Genomic DNA, 20,703 nt, shown 5'->3' with positions numbered 1-20,703 from the left:
AGCCGGTCTGGACAACGTGAAGGGAAAATTCTTGCCCCCACCGGGACTCGAACTCCGAACACTTGGCCGTCCAGCCCGTAGCCTGTCGCTGTACCGACTGCGCTATCCCGGCTCCTTATTGAGAGGTTGGAGTTGAATGTATTAATATAATGCATATATTCATACAGGATGACCCAGGCCTGTGAGCAGTGCTGAGGCCCTGTCGGTCCGCTTATGCCCTCCTGTCCGTACAAGTTCACAGTTTGCGAACGCATCCCTCCCAAAGCCGCGGTTCAACCTTGCGGCCCATTGAGTGGGGTTAAGATTCCCCGATGGATGTTATCGCTTCGTCTCGTATCTTTTGTGAATTTGTTCTCCTTTTTTTGGAGGAGGGGCGGGACACAGGACTGTGGAGGGGGGTTCCTATAAATAAGACCGATGCCAGCGACCCTGACATTGCTGTCTTGTATTTCCTTAACACAGAGGGGAGAAGTCGGTTTCGCACACGGACGGGATATGAAGTCAGTACATCAGGGAGTAATCATCATCGCCCTCATGCTGATCGGTCATCAAGGGAGGGCCTTGGTACCATTCGGAGAAAGAGGTCGATATGCTGACCTTACACCAGGTGAGTCCCAGTCTTTGACAATGAACGAGATAAACCGTTCTCCTGTGTCTGAGGTGGGTTACTGAGCACGGGAAGGGTTACAGAATGAGTTCTGCATATCCCGTCCCCTAAGCACTGGGGCGATTTGGGAACAGGGGTGCTCTACAGAACGCCACACAATGAGAACCTGCATACTTTGTGCTCCTCGAGAGATAATATTNGCTTCTGTGAGCGCCGTAAGGAACCTTCGGGTTCCGTTAAACGCTGAGAACATTCGTGAAGGGCCAATCAATGTGCATGGCATGATCATGATACGTGGGCATCTCTTAAAGAGACAAGGCCGTGCCATAGTTCAGGCGGCTCGGCATCCCGGGTTCGATCCCGGGTCAGGGTCACGTGCCAATTCTCATCCCATTACCGACACTCACGCCACCGTTAAATAACAAACACAACGGGATGTGAGGGCATGAAATGGACGCAAGTGGCTTTAAGAGGGGTTTTGTGAGCCAACCTCAGGGCAGCTACGCGACTATCAGATTCTCAAGAAGCATTCTCCCACCTACAGTCACGTGTATCAGTAAAAACAAATGAGATACTTCTTCTGCGGATGTTGTTCAGAGCATGCGCGGGGAAGGGGATCTAAACAAGATAACATCAGAAATTTTCCTCGAGGACTACAACCTCACTCCGGAGATGTTGCGCGCCCCAATGAACCGGAGAGTTATGCTGGCGGGAGCGTAGTCTCCTGGTAGCGCCACCCATATCGCACAGGTCAAAGGGTAGGGGTCGGATGAAGTGTAGTTTCTGGTCCTCCAGGTTGAGGGGTTGAGCGTGGGGCTAACAAATCACACACCGGACAAAACTGACCGTTACGAAACCATGGAAGAGAACAAGACCCACAGAGGCATGCAGCGATAGGAGAGAAAAATATTAAAATTGTTATCTTCTGGGGCGTTAGTCCGTGTAGGCAGGTACCATGAATGGCTGTAAGAAAGGTGTTGCTTACATTTTTACGGTGGAAGATTTGTAACCCTGAAGATGAAACAACAGGTTCATCCGAGATATTGATATCTACAAAACTACACGGTTTCACTTCCCAGAAGACATTCGTCTCAGTATCTGCGACTGTGAGAACCCCAAATCCAAGTTTACCCACTAACCATTGCCTCCTTCAGAACAAAATGGGGATTTACTGTCTTTCCGTCTTCCATCTCCCCCTCTCTGACCGCAACTGCTTATTAAACACATCCACAAGTCCCTTCAAAGTCTGTATAGGATAGCGCCGCGCCGAGGTGACAAGGGACACCCAGAAATAAGCTCCTTGCTCAGAAAGAAATCTGAGTGCTAAATGAAGACTACGACGAACTAGACTTACAATAATCAGACATAAAATTATCCACTGTTTGGTTTTGGTGCCCAAAATGGTCATTAGTCAAACCCGTGTACCGAATGAATGCAAGCGATCCTCTACAGGATCTGTTTTCGTTAAAAATTATTGGGTTGATCATTGTCCATCACCTTAGATACATGTTATATGTTTCGGAACCTTAATCTCCTTCCATCATCAGGAGTAAAAGTGTGGTAAAAGATCCCCTCAGTTTCGCCGTTAGAGTTAGTCTCGATAACTGGGCTAGGCTAGCTCCCCATCTAACTGGATCAAATTGGTAAGACTGTTCTCCCTGTTACCCCCGAACACTGGGGGCAGGGCGCAGCATTTTTAAGGGTTCAAAGTTCGCGCTTCGTTACGTAGATACTAAATTCGAAATAACATAACAGGCCTACACACATTGTTTCGAAATCGTTCTGTAACAGACAAGGACACGCGGTAGCGTAGTTGGTTGAGACACTATGCAACAAGCCGGAAGATCGCGGGTTCTAGTCCAGATGAGATGGATTTTTTCAGTTTATCTAATCCTTCCAGTCGCACTATGGCCCTGGGATCGACTCAGCCTCTAACAGAAATGAGTACCAGGAATCTTCCGGGGCGTAAAGGGCGAAAGGGGCGTAACGCTATCTGTGAGCCGATTGTCTATAAAATGTGGGAGCCTCGAAGACGGTTCATGCCTTAGACAGCGCGGGCACTGTGATCGCTGTTCCTTCCCATTTATTCCTAGTTTTTGTAAGTGGTCTCTTTCCTTCGGGTTTTCTTACCGAAACTGCGCCTGAGCGCCACACTGTAACAAAGTGTACACAAGTTATTAATGCAGTTCTGTGCTATGCTGTGCGCTGCTTAAACAGAAAAAGTCATGCTCAACCACTGGATGTTGCTGTAACAGGTTCTGGGCTATGCATTTCGGTGTGCGTAACTCTTCTTTATTCGGATAATTTTCATTATTACATTAAAAAGGTTGCTATAGACGCTGACGAGGTTCATTTAAATTCCTCGTTCGCATTTTTGCAGAGGATTAGCGACGGTGCGTTGAGGCCGTCCAGACTAATTACAGTGCCCCTGTCTGAGTAATGGCAACTTCTGCCAGCAATCTCTGATAATTGCCACGTATCTCTTGCGTCTAACATCGGACGGAGTCTTTCAGCTCTTAATGATAACTTCTTCGATGATGACGTCTGCATTCCTGTCCCAGACACAGGGAGGTCCCCTCACGCCGGCATCCCGATGCGCCTCGAGGGAGAATGCCTGCACCGAGAACAATGGAGGCCACTTCCAACGTGTTTTGTTTCGGGGGAGGGGCACCATGCTACAAGCCGGAAGGTAGCGGTTCCATTCCCGACGAAGTCGTTGGATTTTTCAATTGACCTAATTCTTCCAGCTGCACTATGTCCCTGGGGTCGACTCAGCCTCTAACAGAAATGAGTACCAGGAATATTCCTGGTGGGTAAAGACCGGCCGGCGCTTAAGGCTGACAACCGCACCGCCATCTGTGAACCGACTGTCTAGAAAATGTGGGAACCTCGACGCCTCAGAACCCTATGGGCCTCCACGGGCTGTTACAGGGGACAGCTGTTTATGAGTGTGGGGTAAGAGCAGGGTAGTAATGAAACCCACGGAACGTAAAACAATTAGTGACATGCTGTTCTGAAATGTGGGGTATGGGAACTCTATCACTTTCAGTGAAGTTTCGTCCTCAAACAAAGCCGAACAAATGTTCAACTGAGCACAATCGCTCTATCTATACAGAAAGAAGGACCATCCATCCGCCCCAGTAGAGAGTTACTGATGTGGGGAACAGGGGGCAATGCCCTGTATCTACAGCAAGTTACCATAAAAGTGGCAACTCACGCAAACAACGAAACCGCATGTAGCAAGCGGTCTTTTCGCAGAATCTAATAGTCACTTAGCTGGTCAACAAATTCCTTGCCTTTTATGTATCGAGGGGTTTCGTAATACAGAACATGACACCCCACGCGGGAGCTGCACTCCCCTGAGTTCTGGAGAACATCAAAAACTGAAAAACTGTCAAACTTTAATGTCCCCGTGCCATGAAGGGGTATAAAGGAGTGGATGTATAGATCTACATATTCTTGACATGGAACTAGACGGATGTGAGTGGTCAGCTTCATGCCACGGCCACTTTACCCCCGCGGAAATATCCCCCGGTACCCAATTTGTCAGGAAGCTGGATGGGCCCCAAAGCCGGTCTGGACGCTAGGGACGGGAGAAAAATCTCGCCCCTCCAGGAACTCGAACTCCGACCCCTCGGCCGTCCAGCCAGTCGCTATACCGACTGAGCCATCCTGGCTCCTGTGCGTAAAGGAGTCATGTTATTAATAGGCAAGATTATATTTATAAAAGGGGTACGTAATTCACGCCTCGTAGCAGCAATGAATGTACATGGAACAAGGCTGGCAGCGATGTGTTGCGTCAGTCAGTCCGAGCTGGAACAATTTCTAGGAGGAACGACCGCACAATGTCAGCGATGTAGATGCTGCAGGACAAGAAACACGAGCAGATGTTGGGAATATCATAAAAATGGAGGCAGTCTTCTCGCTCGAGTTGCACGCAGGCATTGCCCTGTGACGTCCAGGATTCCACGAAACGCCGCGACTTTCCGCCACGATAAACAAGTTACTCTGACGGCGAACATGTTTCTTTTCATCTGTGATCAGTGGACATATCTCAGAAATGCGCTGAGGAATAAGTCACATTTACTGCCGCCATCTTCTCTCGCTCTCGCATATTTTTTTTGTTCATAAACTGTAGTCTACAGATTAGATGGGCCAATTTGTCTATTAATTAAGGCCGAAAACAAAAAAAAAATGGCTCTTCTTTCTCCAAAGTACGACAAATCTATCTTGTTCCATTGCGCTGTGTGTGTATGTGGGTATATATATTGTCACGTGTAGGAGGGTACGCGTGACGAAATGACGGGTTGTAGTTCGGACGACTGAATTCATTAACAGCTTCGTTACACACACTCTCTCTCTCATAATTACACTTAAATACAGCGCTATCGCTGATTTACATACACTCCAGTTCACCGCTGCGCACGCACTAGGAGAACATAAAAATTAGCTTTATAGCATGTTCTTACCAATATGTACGGCAGCCACGGCTGTGAAAGCGATGTACAAATTTTGCGGTAGGATTTTTGAGTGTGATTCGATATCATATTCTAATTTTGTTGGTTCTCACAGCGGCAACTATGAAGAGTTACTATCTTCAGGGATGTGACGCCGTGTAGTCCGGTAGCAGTTGGAATGTACTGTCTCTAACGTCAGTATCAAAGCGTATGGAACTAAGAAGGCAAACCAGAAATAAATATTTCCTGCTTGGTTCACTGCTATGGTCGGTGAAGATCTACCGGGCTGTACGGCGTCACAGTACTGTCATTGCAATTTCTGTTATGAGTTGTTCAGAACTCCAGCCTGTGCCACACTGAGAGCAGTAGCCATCAGTACTGCTGACAGTGTTATGGGGGGAGGGCGGGATCTCTGTCACTGATTTCTGTTATGAGTTCTTCAGAAGTCCAGTCTGTGCCACACTGAGAGCAGCAGCCATCAGTACTGCTGACAGTGTTATGGGGGGAGGGCGGGAACCTCTTGCACTGATTTCAACAAATTCTGCAATTAATGACGGGCACAGCCATCAACTTGTGCTCTAAGTATTCAGAGAACTCCGTCCGACTTACTTTACACAAGATACATGCATAATTCATAATTCAACATGCAAATCACTCAGGTGCCACTTGGCATCTCAGATGAAGATATGCATGGAGAATTAATTCATACGCCGAAGGAGAGTAATGAACAGGTTGTTATTACTCATAATTTTGGCTCTGTTCCGGTAAAAGTGAAGCTATCCCTGTAACAGGCTGTGGAGGTTCATATGGTTGTGACACGTTCAGGCTCGCACATTTTCTTTAGACATTCGGCTTACAGATGGCAGTAAGATTGTCAGTCGTACGGGCCGGCCGCCCTTTACCCCAGAAAGATTCCTGGTATTCATTTCTGTCAGAGGCTGAATCGACCCCGGGGCCATAGTGCGCCTGGAAGGATTAGGTAAATTGAAATAAAAAATCCAATGATCTCATCGAAATCGAAACCGCGACCTTCCGGCTTGTAGCATAGCGCCTTACCGCGTGCACCCGCCAGCTATTGAGGTCCCTTACAATTTACGAGCGAGGAATTCCATTACAAGAGATCCGGGCGATATTTGAAGCTCTGGAGCGTGAACTCTATGCATGTATCATTACCAACTCCATTTCCAACCTCACGGTAAACACACTGCATCTCAATTACAAACGCCAATCAGTAAGGTAAGGTGAAGCTATTCCTGTAACAGGCCATGGAGGTCCATAGGCTCACAGATGGAGGCAAGGTTTTCAGCCTTACGCGCCGATCACCCTTTCCCCCCCCCCATCCCAGGAAGATCCCCGGTACTCATTTCTGTTAGATGCTAAGTCGTCAATTGAAGAAATCTACCTCAACGGGACTCGAACCCGCGACCTTCCGGCTTGTGGCATAGTGCCTCAACCAAGTCCGCTACCGCTTGCCCCTTACCTGCAATCAGTTACTTGCTTATTTTTACAGAGTGTAGTGGCTATTTATTGTTGAGTGTTACGAGAAACACAAAAGCACACTACATGGGCAGCAATGCATATTTGGAGGTGGTTATTTAACGACGCTCTCAGTAGCTGCAGTATGCAGTGCCGAATGGTAGACTGACAAGGGACCATGTGGTCTAACAGATGAGTTACCCCGACCTCGAACACAGAACTTCGCGACTTGGCCGTTGCTTGGTAGCGAACTACCAGTCCTCGTTGCATAGACCGGCCAAGGACCGCACAGAAAATAACGCTTCCAACAGCTATTGTTGCGTGCATGTTGTGGTCATCACGTGACGGCTACTGAGCCGCTGCCCAGCAACGGCTGTCACTGCTAGCTTTCAGTACACATGCATTAAAGTGTTGATGAATTACATGCCTGTTAGTTTCTAAGCATTACAGACTTAATGAATAACGCGTATGTTTCAGGAACAGTTATGGGACGTCAGAGATGTCTGTATAACCAGACATTTCAGGTGGGGTAACATGTTTCATCTGTGAAGTTAATGAATGCGATGATTATGGCTTCCTTCTCATCGCAACTTCACTGCGCTCTCGTCAGCGGAAAACGTGTTTGAGTCTTCGTGTCGCGTATCCGTTAGTTTTCTCAGATTTTAAGGCTAGACAGTCAATGTCACACCAAACGCTGTCATGAAAATCCTATCCAGTGTGAGTCGAGCAGCTTGTCATTAGGACGAACAGACGGACAGACAGACATGAAGAAGAGAATGGGTATCTTCCGCAATTCTTGTGAACGCGCCTAAAAGCGGTCTCTGTGGGGAGGGTTGTCTTCAGTACCGATCAATAGCCATCAGTGTGTCAAAGTAACCGGATATACACGAAGAGAAACGGATATGAACGGGTCAAATCTGAATGAATTCTGGCCAAAACGATCTAATTAACCAAATGCCTGTGCTGTTTGGCCAATAAGGACCGACTGACACAAGGAACAGCATTGTCTGATTCGTCTGTGACGGACACTGTGTTCCCTGCGGGACAGGAGTTCAGCTTTTAGCTGAACTCCTGAACTATCTGGAGTAAGCAGATATCTTCTGATCCATTTCATAAATAATATATTTCGTCGACAAAATATTCTATAGATAATCCATAAAGCATCATACGAGGAAACAATATGGAACTTAATTTCTTGCGTTGTTGTATCCCACACCTGGAATCGATGTCGTATCCCAGTAGCAAGACAGGTTGGTTAGGGCGAGCGGTTCCCTCGGGAGTCAATACGGGGTAGCTTCAAGCAACAGCAGAGGTAGAGCTAGGTGGTTTAATGTACAACTATTAAAATGCAATTCTTACAGGAAAATGTACAGTTAAGACAACAGTCTTACACACTGCCTGAGCCTGGGCAGCCACCGACTTCCTCTATCAGACAATCAGACCTGACGGATCGTAGACTGTCGTGATCGAAAAAGCATCTCGTAACGCCCAATCGGGGGTATATATTCCTTCCTCCTTAATTCTCTAATAACGTCATACATTACATCAGCTTAAACTTACATTGCATCAGCTTAAAACTTCCAGTACATTCTCTTGCTTACAGTATGTGCGTCCCTCCTGGACTTTGATTGAACTTGACAAAATTTATGAGGTTGGAGAGTGCATGATTGTCATTGTCTTCTGGTTGAAAACAAGTACATTTTGGTATGATAATACGGGTGAGAGGTCGAGTTACAATCTTTTAATATTTCGTCATATTATAGTCTCTTCCTCCCTTTATGTACTTAAAGTGGTTATTCTAACTGTGCACCTTCCTTCATTTAAGCATCTCACTTGTAATAATCCCTATTAAGTCAGTTACCTTATACAACAGCTCACTACGTACTAGGTGTTCCCTATACACATTTTAATATACCCCAGTTTATACCAGGTATTCCCATATACAACTCTGGCATAATACATATCTGGCATAATACATATACACATATACAACAGCGTGCCGGTCTGCTGGCTAGATGTCGTTATGAATCCGGAAGTTTCTGCGACCAGTCATCTCGACACGGGATGTCTTGGTTTCCTCCGTCTCCAAGCAAACGCTAAACGCTGAGATGGTTCCCAAGTTGCTACTGCGCGCTTCTCATGGAGTTCTCCGACTTAATTTATTAGAATGAAGTCCAACTGCTCTTACACCCATGAAAATATTTTTTTTTCCAAATTATACAGTTCGAGATTAATTCAGAAAACCAAAATCCTGCGGCCCTTGTCTCAAGCCACTGCTTCTCACCACCATAACGTCTTCACTTTCACACATCCCTAATCAGAAGGACAAATGGGCTGAACCTGGGAACGAATAGCTTCTGTCCTGAAGCTATTTCCCCATTTAATCACATTATCCTAGACTTCTTTCTAAAACCTCCGTCGTCATTGACTTCAACTTGAAACGAACGGCGATTCAGCTGAAGAAAATACGGCGGGCTCTCTTTGCGGTCGGTGTGCCACACAGGTTTCCAAACTTGGGCACAATGTGGCCATTCTCGGTTACGCTGTTACAACAACAGGTGTGGGTTGGAGGCCGTGTCTGCACTTCCTTGTTCCTACACATGTACAGGTACACATCCCAAACGTCTCGCCCCGGTCAGTGACATGCCTCACACACCCACTGTGCTTGTTTGCGACATCTCCGTCCCATCTGCACGGAGCAACACGGGCTCTAACGTGTTCTTCGCTGATTCACTTCCAACTAACAAACTTCTGGACAAGTTGCCAGTTATTCAGCCATTCAAGGATTTTCCAACAATTTATGGAGCCCGAAGGTTGATTACCATGTTCACAAGAGCCCTCCATTGGTCCCCATCCTGAGCCACATCAATCCAATCCATATAACCCTATTTACCCCAGTATACGTTCCAATATTATTCTCCCACCTACGTTTATGTCTTTGTAGTGGTTTATTTACTTCTCACTTTCCAACCAAAACCTTGTATGCATTCTTCCTTGGTCCCCACATGCGTGCTACATGAACGGACAATCTCATCCTCCTTGACTTGATCATTCTAATTATACTTGGCGACGAGTACAAGTTACGAAGCTCCTCATTGTTCAGACCTGTCCCACCTCCCGTCACACAAAACTGACGTCTAACTCACGGAGATCGACATTACAGCCACACGAAGACCTTGGTGGTGCTTCTAAAGGTACGTTTCTAATATCGTTGAGATAAATAATGGAAGGGGGATGAACTGACGGAAGGGTGGAGAAAGCTGTTAGAGGGGCTTCATAACCTGTACTCCTTGCCAAATAAAATTAAGAGTTCAATGAATTGGGTAGGGTATGCAGCACGAATGGGGGAAAAGCTATCTGTATGTACGATTTTGGTGGAAGGAAATAGGCCACTAGAAAGGATGGTGGATAATAATGGAATGGGTCTTAGAGAGACAGGATAGCGAGGTATGAACTGGATTGATCTGTCTCTGGATAGGGAATAGTGGAGAGTGGACATGGTACTGAACCTTGGGGTTCCATAAAATACTGGGAAATGCTTGAGTAACAGTACAACTGGCGCCTTCTCAAGAAGGGCTCAGCTCCATAGAGTTATCTAGTTACGGCAAATACTCGATGTTTATTGTGAGCATCATACGGAACACAAAATATAAAAATCCAGTTCGTACTTCACAAAAAAAAACATTACGTCTTAGCTACAAAGCCCAACCGGTTAATGCTGTTTAGGGAAATATTCGTTGTTTATTGTGAGAACCATGCGGAACACACAGATCCAGTCCGTACCTCAAATGAAACAGTCGCTGTTTATTGTGAGAACCGTACGGAACACACAGATCCAGTCTGTACCTCACATGAAACAGTCGCTGTTTAGTGTGATTTACGGAACACGTAATAGTGTGAGACACTACATGGGGGGGGAAGAAACTATATCTCCGATTTTGAAGGTTCCCAGGCAGTGGCCGCTTGTCCTTCTGGTAAAGATAGAGCATATGATCGGATTTTTTGTTTGTTTGTTTTTGCTAACGTTGGGAGGGCTATATTAAGGCGAAATTTAGATGTTAACAATGGGAGGGCTGAGCTGTTTATTGTGAGAACCGTACGGAACACACAGATCCAGTCCGTACCTCACAGGAAACACATTACGTCTCCGCTACAAATCCCAACCGGTTAATACTGTTCAGGGAAAGAGTCGCTGTATATTGTGAGAACCATGCGGAACATTGTGTCGTCAAAATGCAGTTTTACTTGTGTTAAACCAGGTATGAGGATGTATAGAAACCACTGGGCTTTAAATGGTAAATCTGTGTAATTGTGGACAAACGACAGGAGTGTGCGTTCTGTCACTTCTGCATGCAGTGTATGAAGTGCTACTATACGTCACACAAGAAGACACATCACGTATCACTTGCAACATTCTTCCAAACCGGTATAACGTGTCTCTTGCCTCTACAGTGATAACAGGAACCTTCTGCATGAATTCGAGTTTGTGTAGTCATATCTCATCATTGTTGGCAACCTGACAGACTGCCACGGCTTCTCGACTTCTCGATAACGCGTCGTTAGCAAGAAACACTTCACTACGCTAACTTAAATACCTTGTCCATTAATTCGGGGATCGCTAATGGAACGTCAGTTTATCGGCCCAATCCAATTTTTTTTATCTACGTGCGGATTTGCTGTATCAACTCAGCCTGGCGAGGTAATCACGTCCACATATACAGTCAATTTCCGATTTCTCTTTGTCTGTCTGTTTGCTGGTTAGTAAAAAGACCATCGTCTATAAGCCATAATAATTCCCAGGACAACTAAACATTTATTCTTACATTTATTTGACAACGCTGTTAAGACCACAATATCCATTAACAGGACTGGAAAGTGCGTAGAAGGGTGAGGTCGTTGCTCGGTCAGGGATACGTGGAGAGGGCCTGCGAGGGATTGAGAAAAACACGTAACATTTGAATCATGACAGCCGTATCCTCGCATCCGAGAATATAAAAGGATTTTATGCTTTTGGTAGGATAAAGTCTGACAGAACTGATCGCCTACTCTAGTTTCACGAGAGTCGGAATATTTGATACAACTCTAAAGAAACTTCAGTACGTATCCGCACTGCAGCCAACAAGACAATAGAATCTGAGAGGCTTCAGTGTTGGTATTAGTGATGGGGAGAATTTATGAAGTACGCCGTTAAGATGGGCTCAGGTGGCATGATACATGTACCAAGTTTCATGAAGTTTGGTACATGTGTTCAAGCAATATTAAGGTTATTACTACAAAAATGTGAGAGGCTTTAGTGTTGGTATTAGTGATGGGGGGAATTTATAAAGTAGGACTACGCCGTTCAGATGACATTAGGTGGCATGACATACAGAGCGGCAAAGAGCGGTAAGAGGTTTGGGTTGCGACTCGAATTCTCGTTCTCCCAGTTTTTATCTGCTTATACGAGTAAATTTCAATTTCTCACTGCCAGTGTTACCTAGCTCGTCGTACTGACAGACGGAGGCCATGTACTGCCCCCGGCCAGGGTCGGCACTTCTGCCTGTGTTGCACGCACACAGCCTGAACCTGCTGATTCAGACCAGTTACTTATCGTCGTTGCTAATGAATATACACGTCGAAGGATGGCAAATTCATGTCTGCCTATTTACCGCTCCATTAAAGGCAAAGCCCACGGGAAGTTATACTTCCCAGCGAGGTGTTCTGGAGTCAGCATCCCACTCCGACGGGTCCAATTAGCGCTGCAATACAAGGTAAAGGTAAAGCTATCCCTGTTAACAGGCTATGGAGACCCACAAGATTGTGAGACATCGAGGCTCCCACATTTTCTATACAAAATCGGCTCACAGAAGGCGGTGAGGTCAGCCTTAGGCACCAAGCTATCCCTATAACAGGCCATGGAGACCCATATGGTTGTTTTGCGTCGAGGTTCTCACATTTTCTTGACAATCGGCTCACAGATGGAGATGATGTCAGCCTTACGTGCCGGCCGCCCTTTACCCCCAGGAAGATGCCTGGTACTCGTTTTTGGTAGAGGTTCAGTCGACCACAGGGCTATAGTGCGGCTGGAAGTATTAAGTAAAGTGAAAAAACCCGCGACCTTCCGGCTTGTAGCATAGCGTCTCAACCAAATGCGCTACTGCGTGACCCCTACGATTCTTCCTTCGTCTCTAAACCAAAGGATAACTTGTCGTAGCTCGGCGCGTCCATCTCACCGCCTCTTCATCTACGGCCATCGTGGCATCGAACCCGGTCTCTGCGCGTCTCTGTCGTGATGTAGGAGTCGTCGTCGGTGTCCACTGAATATTGTTGTCATTATTCACGTCACTTCGTCAATGACTTACAGCGCGACTATGTAAAACCAGCCAAGTTGAAGGATCAGAAATGCAGCAAACCAACTTAAAGATCGAAAAATACTTTAATGTGTTGCGTGATCAGGGCCGTTGCCCACCTCAAGAGCAGGTTTCAGATGAGTAGGAGACAAGGGCGGGCGGCCGGACGGCTTCTCACCGTGGCGGGCAAAATTGCAAAGAATCGCCCATTTCTCTCGTATATTATCCGGGGCTATTAACAATGGGGAAATCAGGGCCTACGTAATAAAAGAGTTCGTCTCACGCAACCCAGCTCCATAACTTTTCCCATCATGATCACATCTGGGATCGAACCGAAAGCTCCGCGTTGAGATGCCAGAGTATCAGAGAAGCATTCAGGTCTCCAGGAAGCAACGCAGCAGCAGTAATGGCAACGCTGCGTACCGATCGTGGAGCGCCCGCGCTGAAGTTGCGTTGCGTTGCTCAGGCTTGCGAGATGACGTAGCAGAAAACTGCTTTCGCTCAACTGTCTTGGAATGCTTCTTAGTTAGGCGGAGTTCTCACGATTACATGAAATGCGTAAATAAATAAGATTTGCTTGCTTCGCAGATATACGTGAACATTTCGGGGTATAACAGTATTTGTTCTACACCGGGAGAGTTACGCTGCGCGTTCACCTGCTGCTGACGTAACCTCCACGTACACGACGTCCCTCACATGGTATATGTTGCACAGTGCGCGACCAAACAAAGACTGCCCGTTGGAGCCATATAGAAACTCCGTCAAACTTCTCCGGTTGAAAATGTTACTCATCTTCCATCTGGCGGACAATCGGTAAATCAGTGCTTGCCACAGACGTCACGTTATTCCGTGGCAACCCACTCTGTTAACGTTACGAGCTTCTAGGTCTGTGTCCGTCTCTCCCTGGTGTCTAATGCTTCGGCAAACCTACCTTAACCCGTTACAGACTGAATACATTTAAGGATCTAGTCCGTACCTCACAGGAAACACTTTACGTCACCGCTACAAATTTCAACCGGTTAATGCTCTTTAGTGAAACAGCCGCTGTTTATTGTGAGAACCACACGGAACACACAGATGCAGTCCCTACCTTACAGGAAACATTACATCTCCACTACAAAGCCCAGCCGCTGAAGGCTGTTAGGGAAAGAGTTACTGTTTATTGTGAGAACCATATGGAACACCCAGATTCAGTCCGTACCTCACAGAAAACATTACGTCTCTGCTACAAAGCCCAGCCGGTTAAGGTTGTTTAGGGAAACAATCGCTGTTTATTGTGAGAACCATACGGAACACACAGATACACTCTGTGGGCAGAATGCAGAATTATGAGCATGGCCCGGATTTTTATGACATGTCATCTTTTTTTCGTTCTATCCTATGAGATGCTCTTAAATATATAAATCTCGGATATGAGCTGCTGGTTACAGAAATGTAAATTTTATAGGTAATTTTTTGTTATTTTTTGACATTTTTAGGTTTAAGGTCATTTTTTCATTTGGGGGGCAATTTTTGGACTTTTAAGGGCATTTCTTGTCATTTTTGGCCATTTTAGGGAATTTTTCTTCATATGTTTTCTGAAATGTGAATAACATGGAAGCGAAGTGTTCTTTCTCTTTCTTCTTTAGGTCATTTTATAGGTCATTTTTTTAAATATTTTCAGGTCATTAAAATCCGAGCCCTGCATATTACATTTTTGGGTCATATTTTAGGTCATTTTTCTGGATTTTTCGGTCATTTTTAAAATATTTTCAGGTCATCAAAATCCAGGCCCTGGTTATGAGTGCGTTAAAGCCGGCGGTGCATACAGTAACCACAGGGCATTAAAGGGGTTTCAGAAACCTATTCGTGCTTGTTCCTGCCCTCTCAGGGAACACGGACCTCGGGGGAAACATTTGAGAGAACGTAGCCCGTAGAGTTCATTGAAATTCTTCTGTAACTCGAGGGTTCGGGCGATGTTCACCTATACGGCTTAACGTCATGGAAGGCAAATAGGGAGGGGAAGAAACGACGATAAGGAAACAGACGTGAAGAGTTAATTAAGTACACTTAGAACTCAACACCTACTCAGCATAGATTATTAATTGCACGAGGTGTTCAGGCGATGTACTTAATTTAAGGACGTGGAACTCTGACAGACGTTTTGAATGGCTTGTGGGTGATAAAGTGCGTGGAGTATAAGGCGTGGAACAAGAAACGGGCAGGAGAGGCCATGGGCGCAGCTCAGAGTTCAAAACTCTACATCTGAAGTGGCTCTCTGCTTTGAAGTAAGCGCCATCTGTACAGGCGTTTGTGGGAAACAAGGTCAAAGAGGTCACATTCATATCCAATCAACGCCTCCAACGTTCTGCGCATCCTCCCCTGCGCGGCACACACAACTTCACACAAAACTTGACAATACAGGTACACACACATGAATTATAGCTGATGTTTCTATTAATAACACTGATTTAAAATATTAGATTGAGGTTTTCAAAACAGTGATTAGGAAGGATACCCGGAAGTGACGCCGTGTAGACCAGTACAAACTCACCAACGTTTCGGACGAAAGTACCGCTTCCATTTTCAAAGTCTAAGACGCACATTACCTGCAAGAAGGAAGGTAACCTTTTGCTGCTTCATTCTTCCTGGTTGCTTGACTCATTATTTACCCTGATGATGTAAGCAGTATTCTCGACCGAAATGTCGGTGAATTTCGCGTCGTCACATGCCTGAAGATTGCTTAAACTGAACAATTAAAAATTCACTGCCCTACAACTAAGCTGCCGAAGTGGACGGCGCCATACTGTTGGAGACTGTAATGCTTACAAATGTTGAGGCTACCTCACGAAGTAACAACATGCATCTCTATTATAAACACCGGTCGCTTAGTCAGTCGCTCAGTCGGTACAGCCATGAGCTCGAAGACCGGGGGTTGACCCCTGGCCTCGAAAAGCAATTTTTCTCTAGTCCAAAGCGTTCAGACCGGCTCTGGAGCCCACTCAGACTCTAATTCAACTGGTACCGCGGCTCTTTCCACAGGGGATTGAGCTGCCGAGGCGTGAAGCTTCCCACTCACCTCCATATAATGCCGAGGAAAAGAATGTTGGAGCTATACCTCCACTCCCCCGTGTGCCTCATGGCGTTGTGTTTAATTAATTGAAAACAGGGACAACTTTACCTTATGGTATGAAACTAACGAACTGCCTGGAAAAATGCGAAGTTATTTAGTGACAAAGCAAAATTTTGTATACAGAATGTCCCAGGAGGAAGGGTCAATATTCTGAGAGGTCACAGTATCGGTCATTCTAAATAAAAATGTGTACTTGTATATGTGTCCTACTCCGAGCGGATTCCAAGATTGAGCTATTTCACTATACAGCTGCAAAGTCGTTGATAAGAAAGATATACTACGTACTGTTTCTAATACCGGTATTTCTTGTTCAAGTGACAAAGTTGATACAGTTTACCTAGTACAATACATTTTCGAAAATTCCACCTTCAACATCAATGCACTTTGCAACTCGTGTGAGAACATAACGTGTTGCTCGTCTGTACAGTGTACAGTGCACTGCACAGTGAAATAGCCCTATCTCGGAAACCGTTCGAAATAGGACACATATACACTTTCTTTTTGCTTAGAATGACCGACACTATTACCTCCCAGAATTCTTTGACCTTTCCTCCTGGGATACCCTGTATATCATTAACCACTGCGCTATCCGGTGAAAGATGTTACCATTTCGGGTAGGTAGTGAGTCATCAAATATTCTGGAAATGAATTTGAAGGCCGCACTCTGTTGCGGTCGCGGACAGCACATCCCATCGCACTCACAGCCATGAGAACAGTGGCGTGGGAGAACAGGTTCACGCCGCCAAATGCCAGGGAGGGGCAAATATCCCCAGTATTCACACACGCGTGGTCATTGCTGTCAGAGACGGGCCAGTCTGCCCAGCCAGGATAGCGCAGTCGGTTTAGCGACTGGCTACGGAGTTCAAGTTCCGGGGGGGTCGACAATTTTCTCTTCTCCACGTCGTCCAGATCGGCTTTGGGGTGCACCCAACCTCCTAACCGGGGGGTTAGGGTACCGGGGGCTCCTTCATCGGAGATAAAGCGACCGGGGCGTATAACTGACCACTCACCTCCAGCTAGTGACGAGGTCAAGAAAATGTGGATTTATGCATACACTCCCCCACACGTCTTCATGGAATAATGCTTAATTAGTTAAGCACAGGGACAACTTTACCTTTACCTTCACCTTCACCCCTTCCCAGCCGTGTGCCGTGTACAATATTTTCACGTTTATTGCGGTTGTATTTTGGGCGTGGTGAGTTAAATCCCGGTGGGGCGGTTAGAACCCTTGCTTCGTAACTAACGGGTATGGTTTGAAATTTCGGAACTGAGATCAGATATTCTTCNTGTCACACGAAATAATTAAATCAAAATGAAAATAAATCGAAACTGTTTATATTCGGCGGTAGCTATCCCAAGACTGACTCCTCCTGTATCCCTCTCTTCTGTATCCCTCGGCATCTGCCCCGAGACTGATTGCTTCTTGTCCAAGCTGGACTATTTATACCTCGGCGGATGCTATACAATGAGCCTTCTGTTGTATATCACCGGGGAAACGCTGCCAGAGTCGAATCCAAAACTCTGAATCCAAACTCAGGATCTGTGCTGTGATTTCACTCGGAATCTCTTGTGATACTTGTGACCTCGTGATACTCAAGACACTCGTGATACTGAACAGTCGCCGGAGCTACACTCTCTTATACATATAGCCAGCGTTCGGATGGGATAGGGAATACCTTATCGAAGAGTTAGCTTCATCTGTTGCTTAGGAAATGCTAACACAGAACACCTTGTAGAAGTGTTTGGTTTCATCCGTTGTTACGCAACGGAACCTCTTATCCTCTCATCTCCGGGGAAACGCGTTTGTTGTTTCGGCAATTCCTATGCAACGGCCCACTGTTATTGCGTTTCCATGGAACTATACTTTCCTGTTTCATCCGTTGTTACGCAACGGAACCTTTTATCGTCTCATCTCCGGGAAAACGCGTTTGTTGTTTCGGCAATTCCTATGCAACTGTTATTGCGTTTCCATGGAAGTATACTTTCCGGATTCACGTGTGGCCGGGTACAGCTAGTAGGTATATAAAAACACGCGCGTATTCGAATGCAACGTTGTGTCAAAATTTCGAAGCAATCGGTGAAGAACTTTAGGAGATTTTCGAGGGCTAACAAACGAACATTTATATTTTTATATATATAGATATACCTAGGCTCCTTGGCAGTAAATTCCATTACACGCAGAAACTCAATACACTTCTCCAGGTTTCCCTGCAAACGACCACTGATGTGGATAAAGTGAATTTTTATTGTGGAAAATAATTACTGTAAATACAAAAAAGGCCTTTGCAATTCCCATCTGGCTTTCTGTAGCACATCCTTATGAACATCTTGTTCTATCTTAGCGGTCGCCCGGCGATTCTTAATATAGATCTTAACTCAAATGTGAGAGTACTAATGCCTTTTAACACGCTTGCCGAGTGTGAGAAAATCATGAAGTTTTGCTCCGAGTCTATCTTTCCAATGATCTCTAATGTTTCGGAAATTGCTAATGCTTCCCCCGTGAATGTGGACGCTATCTTAGATATCCTGAATGTCATGCTACGGCCATCTTTTATATCTACTGATGCGAATCCTACGAATGTTTTGTCCTCCATGGCGAAATATCTGCTGGTTCTCATTCTTTCTTGGAAAATATTTTTGAATTCCTCGTGATCTTCGTCTGCTTCCTTTATTTGTCTGCCCTCATGGAAAGATACCCTGGCCTCGTAGAAGAGGCTTCCGTATGTGTAGTCGAAGGCCGGGAACAGTTCCCTGATTGGATTAAATGATCGAGAGGGGTTGTAATATCGCTGATGAGTGGTTGTTCATTCTCTCCACTCCCCGGATCGTCAAATAGAGCTGATAATTCTTCCAGCAGCTGGATCACTGGATGATTGCTTGACGTATAACACCTGGACACATAGCTCCTTCCCAACCTTCTTTGGCTTCTGCTAACATTGCATTGGTCGGGGTGCTACTCCTGCAGCCCAGTGCTCCGCGTATTGCACTATACTGTATCTTCTCAATCTTCTGTGCTTCTTTCTTCTTAAGTTTATGGAAGAAAAATGCTCCACATTCCATCCTCGACCTTATAAGTGCCTTGTAGAGTCTCATTAAAATTACGGGGTCCGCTCCCCACCAAGTGTGCTTCTCACAGGTCACGATTTCCATCGGCTTTCGCATTTCCTAACTATTGCGTTTATTTCGTTCTCCATTTTTTAAACGCAAACCTAAAAATCTAACTGATTTGACCGAAGAAACCTTTTCCCCTTGTACCGTGAAAGGTTGTTACTTCCTTGGTGTCATCTATTGATGAAATGTTGTACTAAGCCATTACCATGCAGCCGATCTCATCGGCTCAGCTAGCAGAGCCGATCTAACCGGCTCGCAAAATACGAGAAATCCCGCACTTTTACAATTTGTTATTAGTAACCATGTTATAAGTCTCATTCTTACTGAGAGGATTCTTAAATTAAGCATAAGTAAATGAATGTGCAGTGGATCCGTCGGCAACACAGCCAACTACTGCTCGGTGACAACACATAACACGGCCGACATTTTAGCAAGCAATATTGCCCACAGGCAGCGCAGAGGACGAGTACCAGGAGCGGCAGATACAGCAGTGGCAGATAGCAGTCAATGTGCCGCCTCACGTGGCCCAGGGGGCGCCAGGAAACGCGCCTCCGCCGGGCACCGTGTGGATCCAAGTGCCCACCGGAGGCGGATACCCACAACAACCGGCTGGCGGATACCCTCAACAACCCGCTGGTGGATACCCGCAAAAACCGGCAGGCGGATACCCTCAACAACCGGCTGGCGGATACCCGCAACAACCCGCTGGTGGATACCCAGAACAAACGCCTGGCGGATACCCGCAACAACCCGCTGGTGGATATCCCCAAACAGTTGGGGGCCTTCCTCAACAACCGGCTGGCGGATACCCCCAACAACCAGCTGGCGGATACCCAGAAACGACTGGCGGATACCCGCAACAACCGGCTGGCGGATACCCGCAACAACCGGCTGGCGGATACCCGCAAATAGAGTCCACACCCGCTCCATTCCCTTCGCCAATTCCTGAGCCGCCCAACGGACTCAACCCAGGGCAAGAGACGGGCTCCAGCGAACAGGCGGCACTGCTTGAACTGCGAAAGTTCTGCCTGTCCCCACGCGGCCAGTTCCCCACCGACAAGTCTTGTAGCAAGTTCGTCAACTGCTGGGACGACGTTGCAGTGGAAAGCGACTGCCCAGGGGGCCTGGTCTTCAATCCGGCGGCGGGCTTCTGTGACTACTCGTACAACGTGGATTGCGGGAACCGGCCGGCGGAGAGTGAGTACAGCACCACTTAGAGCAATGTCACATAGCACAGCACACAGAGTATGATTGTGGGCAATGTCACACAGCACAGCACACACAGTATGATTGTGGGCAACGTCACACCACAGCACACACAGTATGATTGTGGGCAATGTCACACCACAGCACATACACAGTATGATTGTGGGTAATGTCACACCACAGCACACCCACAGTATGATTGTGGGTAATGTCACACCACAGCACACACAGAATGATTGTGGGTAATGTCACACCACAGCACACCCACAGTATGATTGTGGGTAATGTCACACCACAGCACACACAGAATGATTGTGGGTAATGTCACACCACAGCACACCCACAGTATGATTGTGGGTAATGTCACACCACAGCACACACAGAATGATTGTGGGTAATGTCACA

The 20,703-nt window shown here is 46.3% G+C and overlaps 1 protein-coding gene across 1 annotated transcript in view; it reads left to right on the top strand.

The window, feature by feature from the left end:
* Positions 1 to 453: 453 nt before the first annotated feature.
* Positions 454 to 20,703, top strand: part of LOC111867874 (calcium-binding protein P-like) — a 28,616-nt gene continuing 8,366 nt past the window's right edge. The window contains exons 1-2 of the mRNA XM_023858077.2: positions 454 to 607; positions 19,543 to 20,289. Coding sequence (XP_023713845.1) covers positions 496 to 607; positions 19,543 to 20,289 — 859 coding nt within the window. The 5' untranslated portion in view covers positions 454 to 495. The remainder of the gene's footprint in view (positions 608 to 19,542; positions 20,290 to 20,703) is intronic.

The sequence above is a fragment of the Cryptotermes secundus genome, unplaced genomic scaffold (genome assembly GCF_002891405.2).
Source record: "Cryptotermes secundus unplaced genomic scaffold, Csec_1.0 scaffold91, whole genome shotgun sequence".
Taxonomy (NCBI): Eukaryota; Metazoa; Arthropoda; class Insecta; order Blattodea; family Kalotermitidae; genus Cryptotermes; species Cryptotermes secundus.
This window is presented reverse-complemented; position numbering and strand designations above follow the sequence as displayed.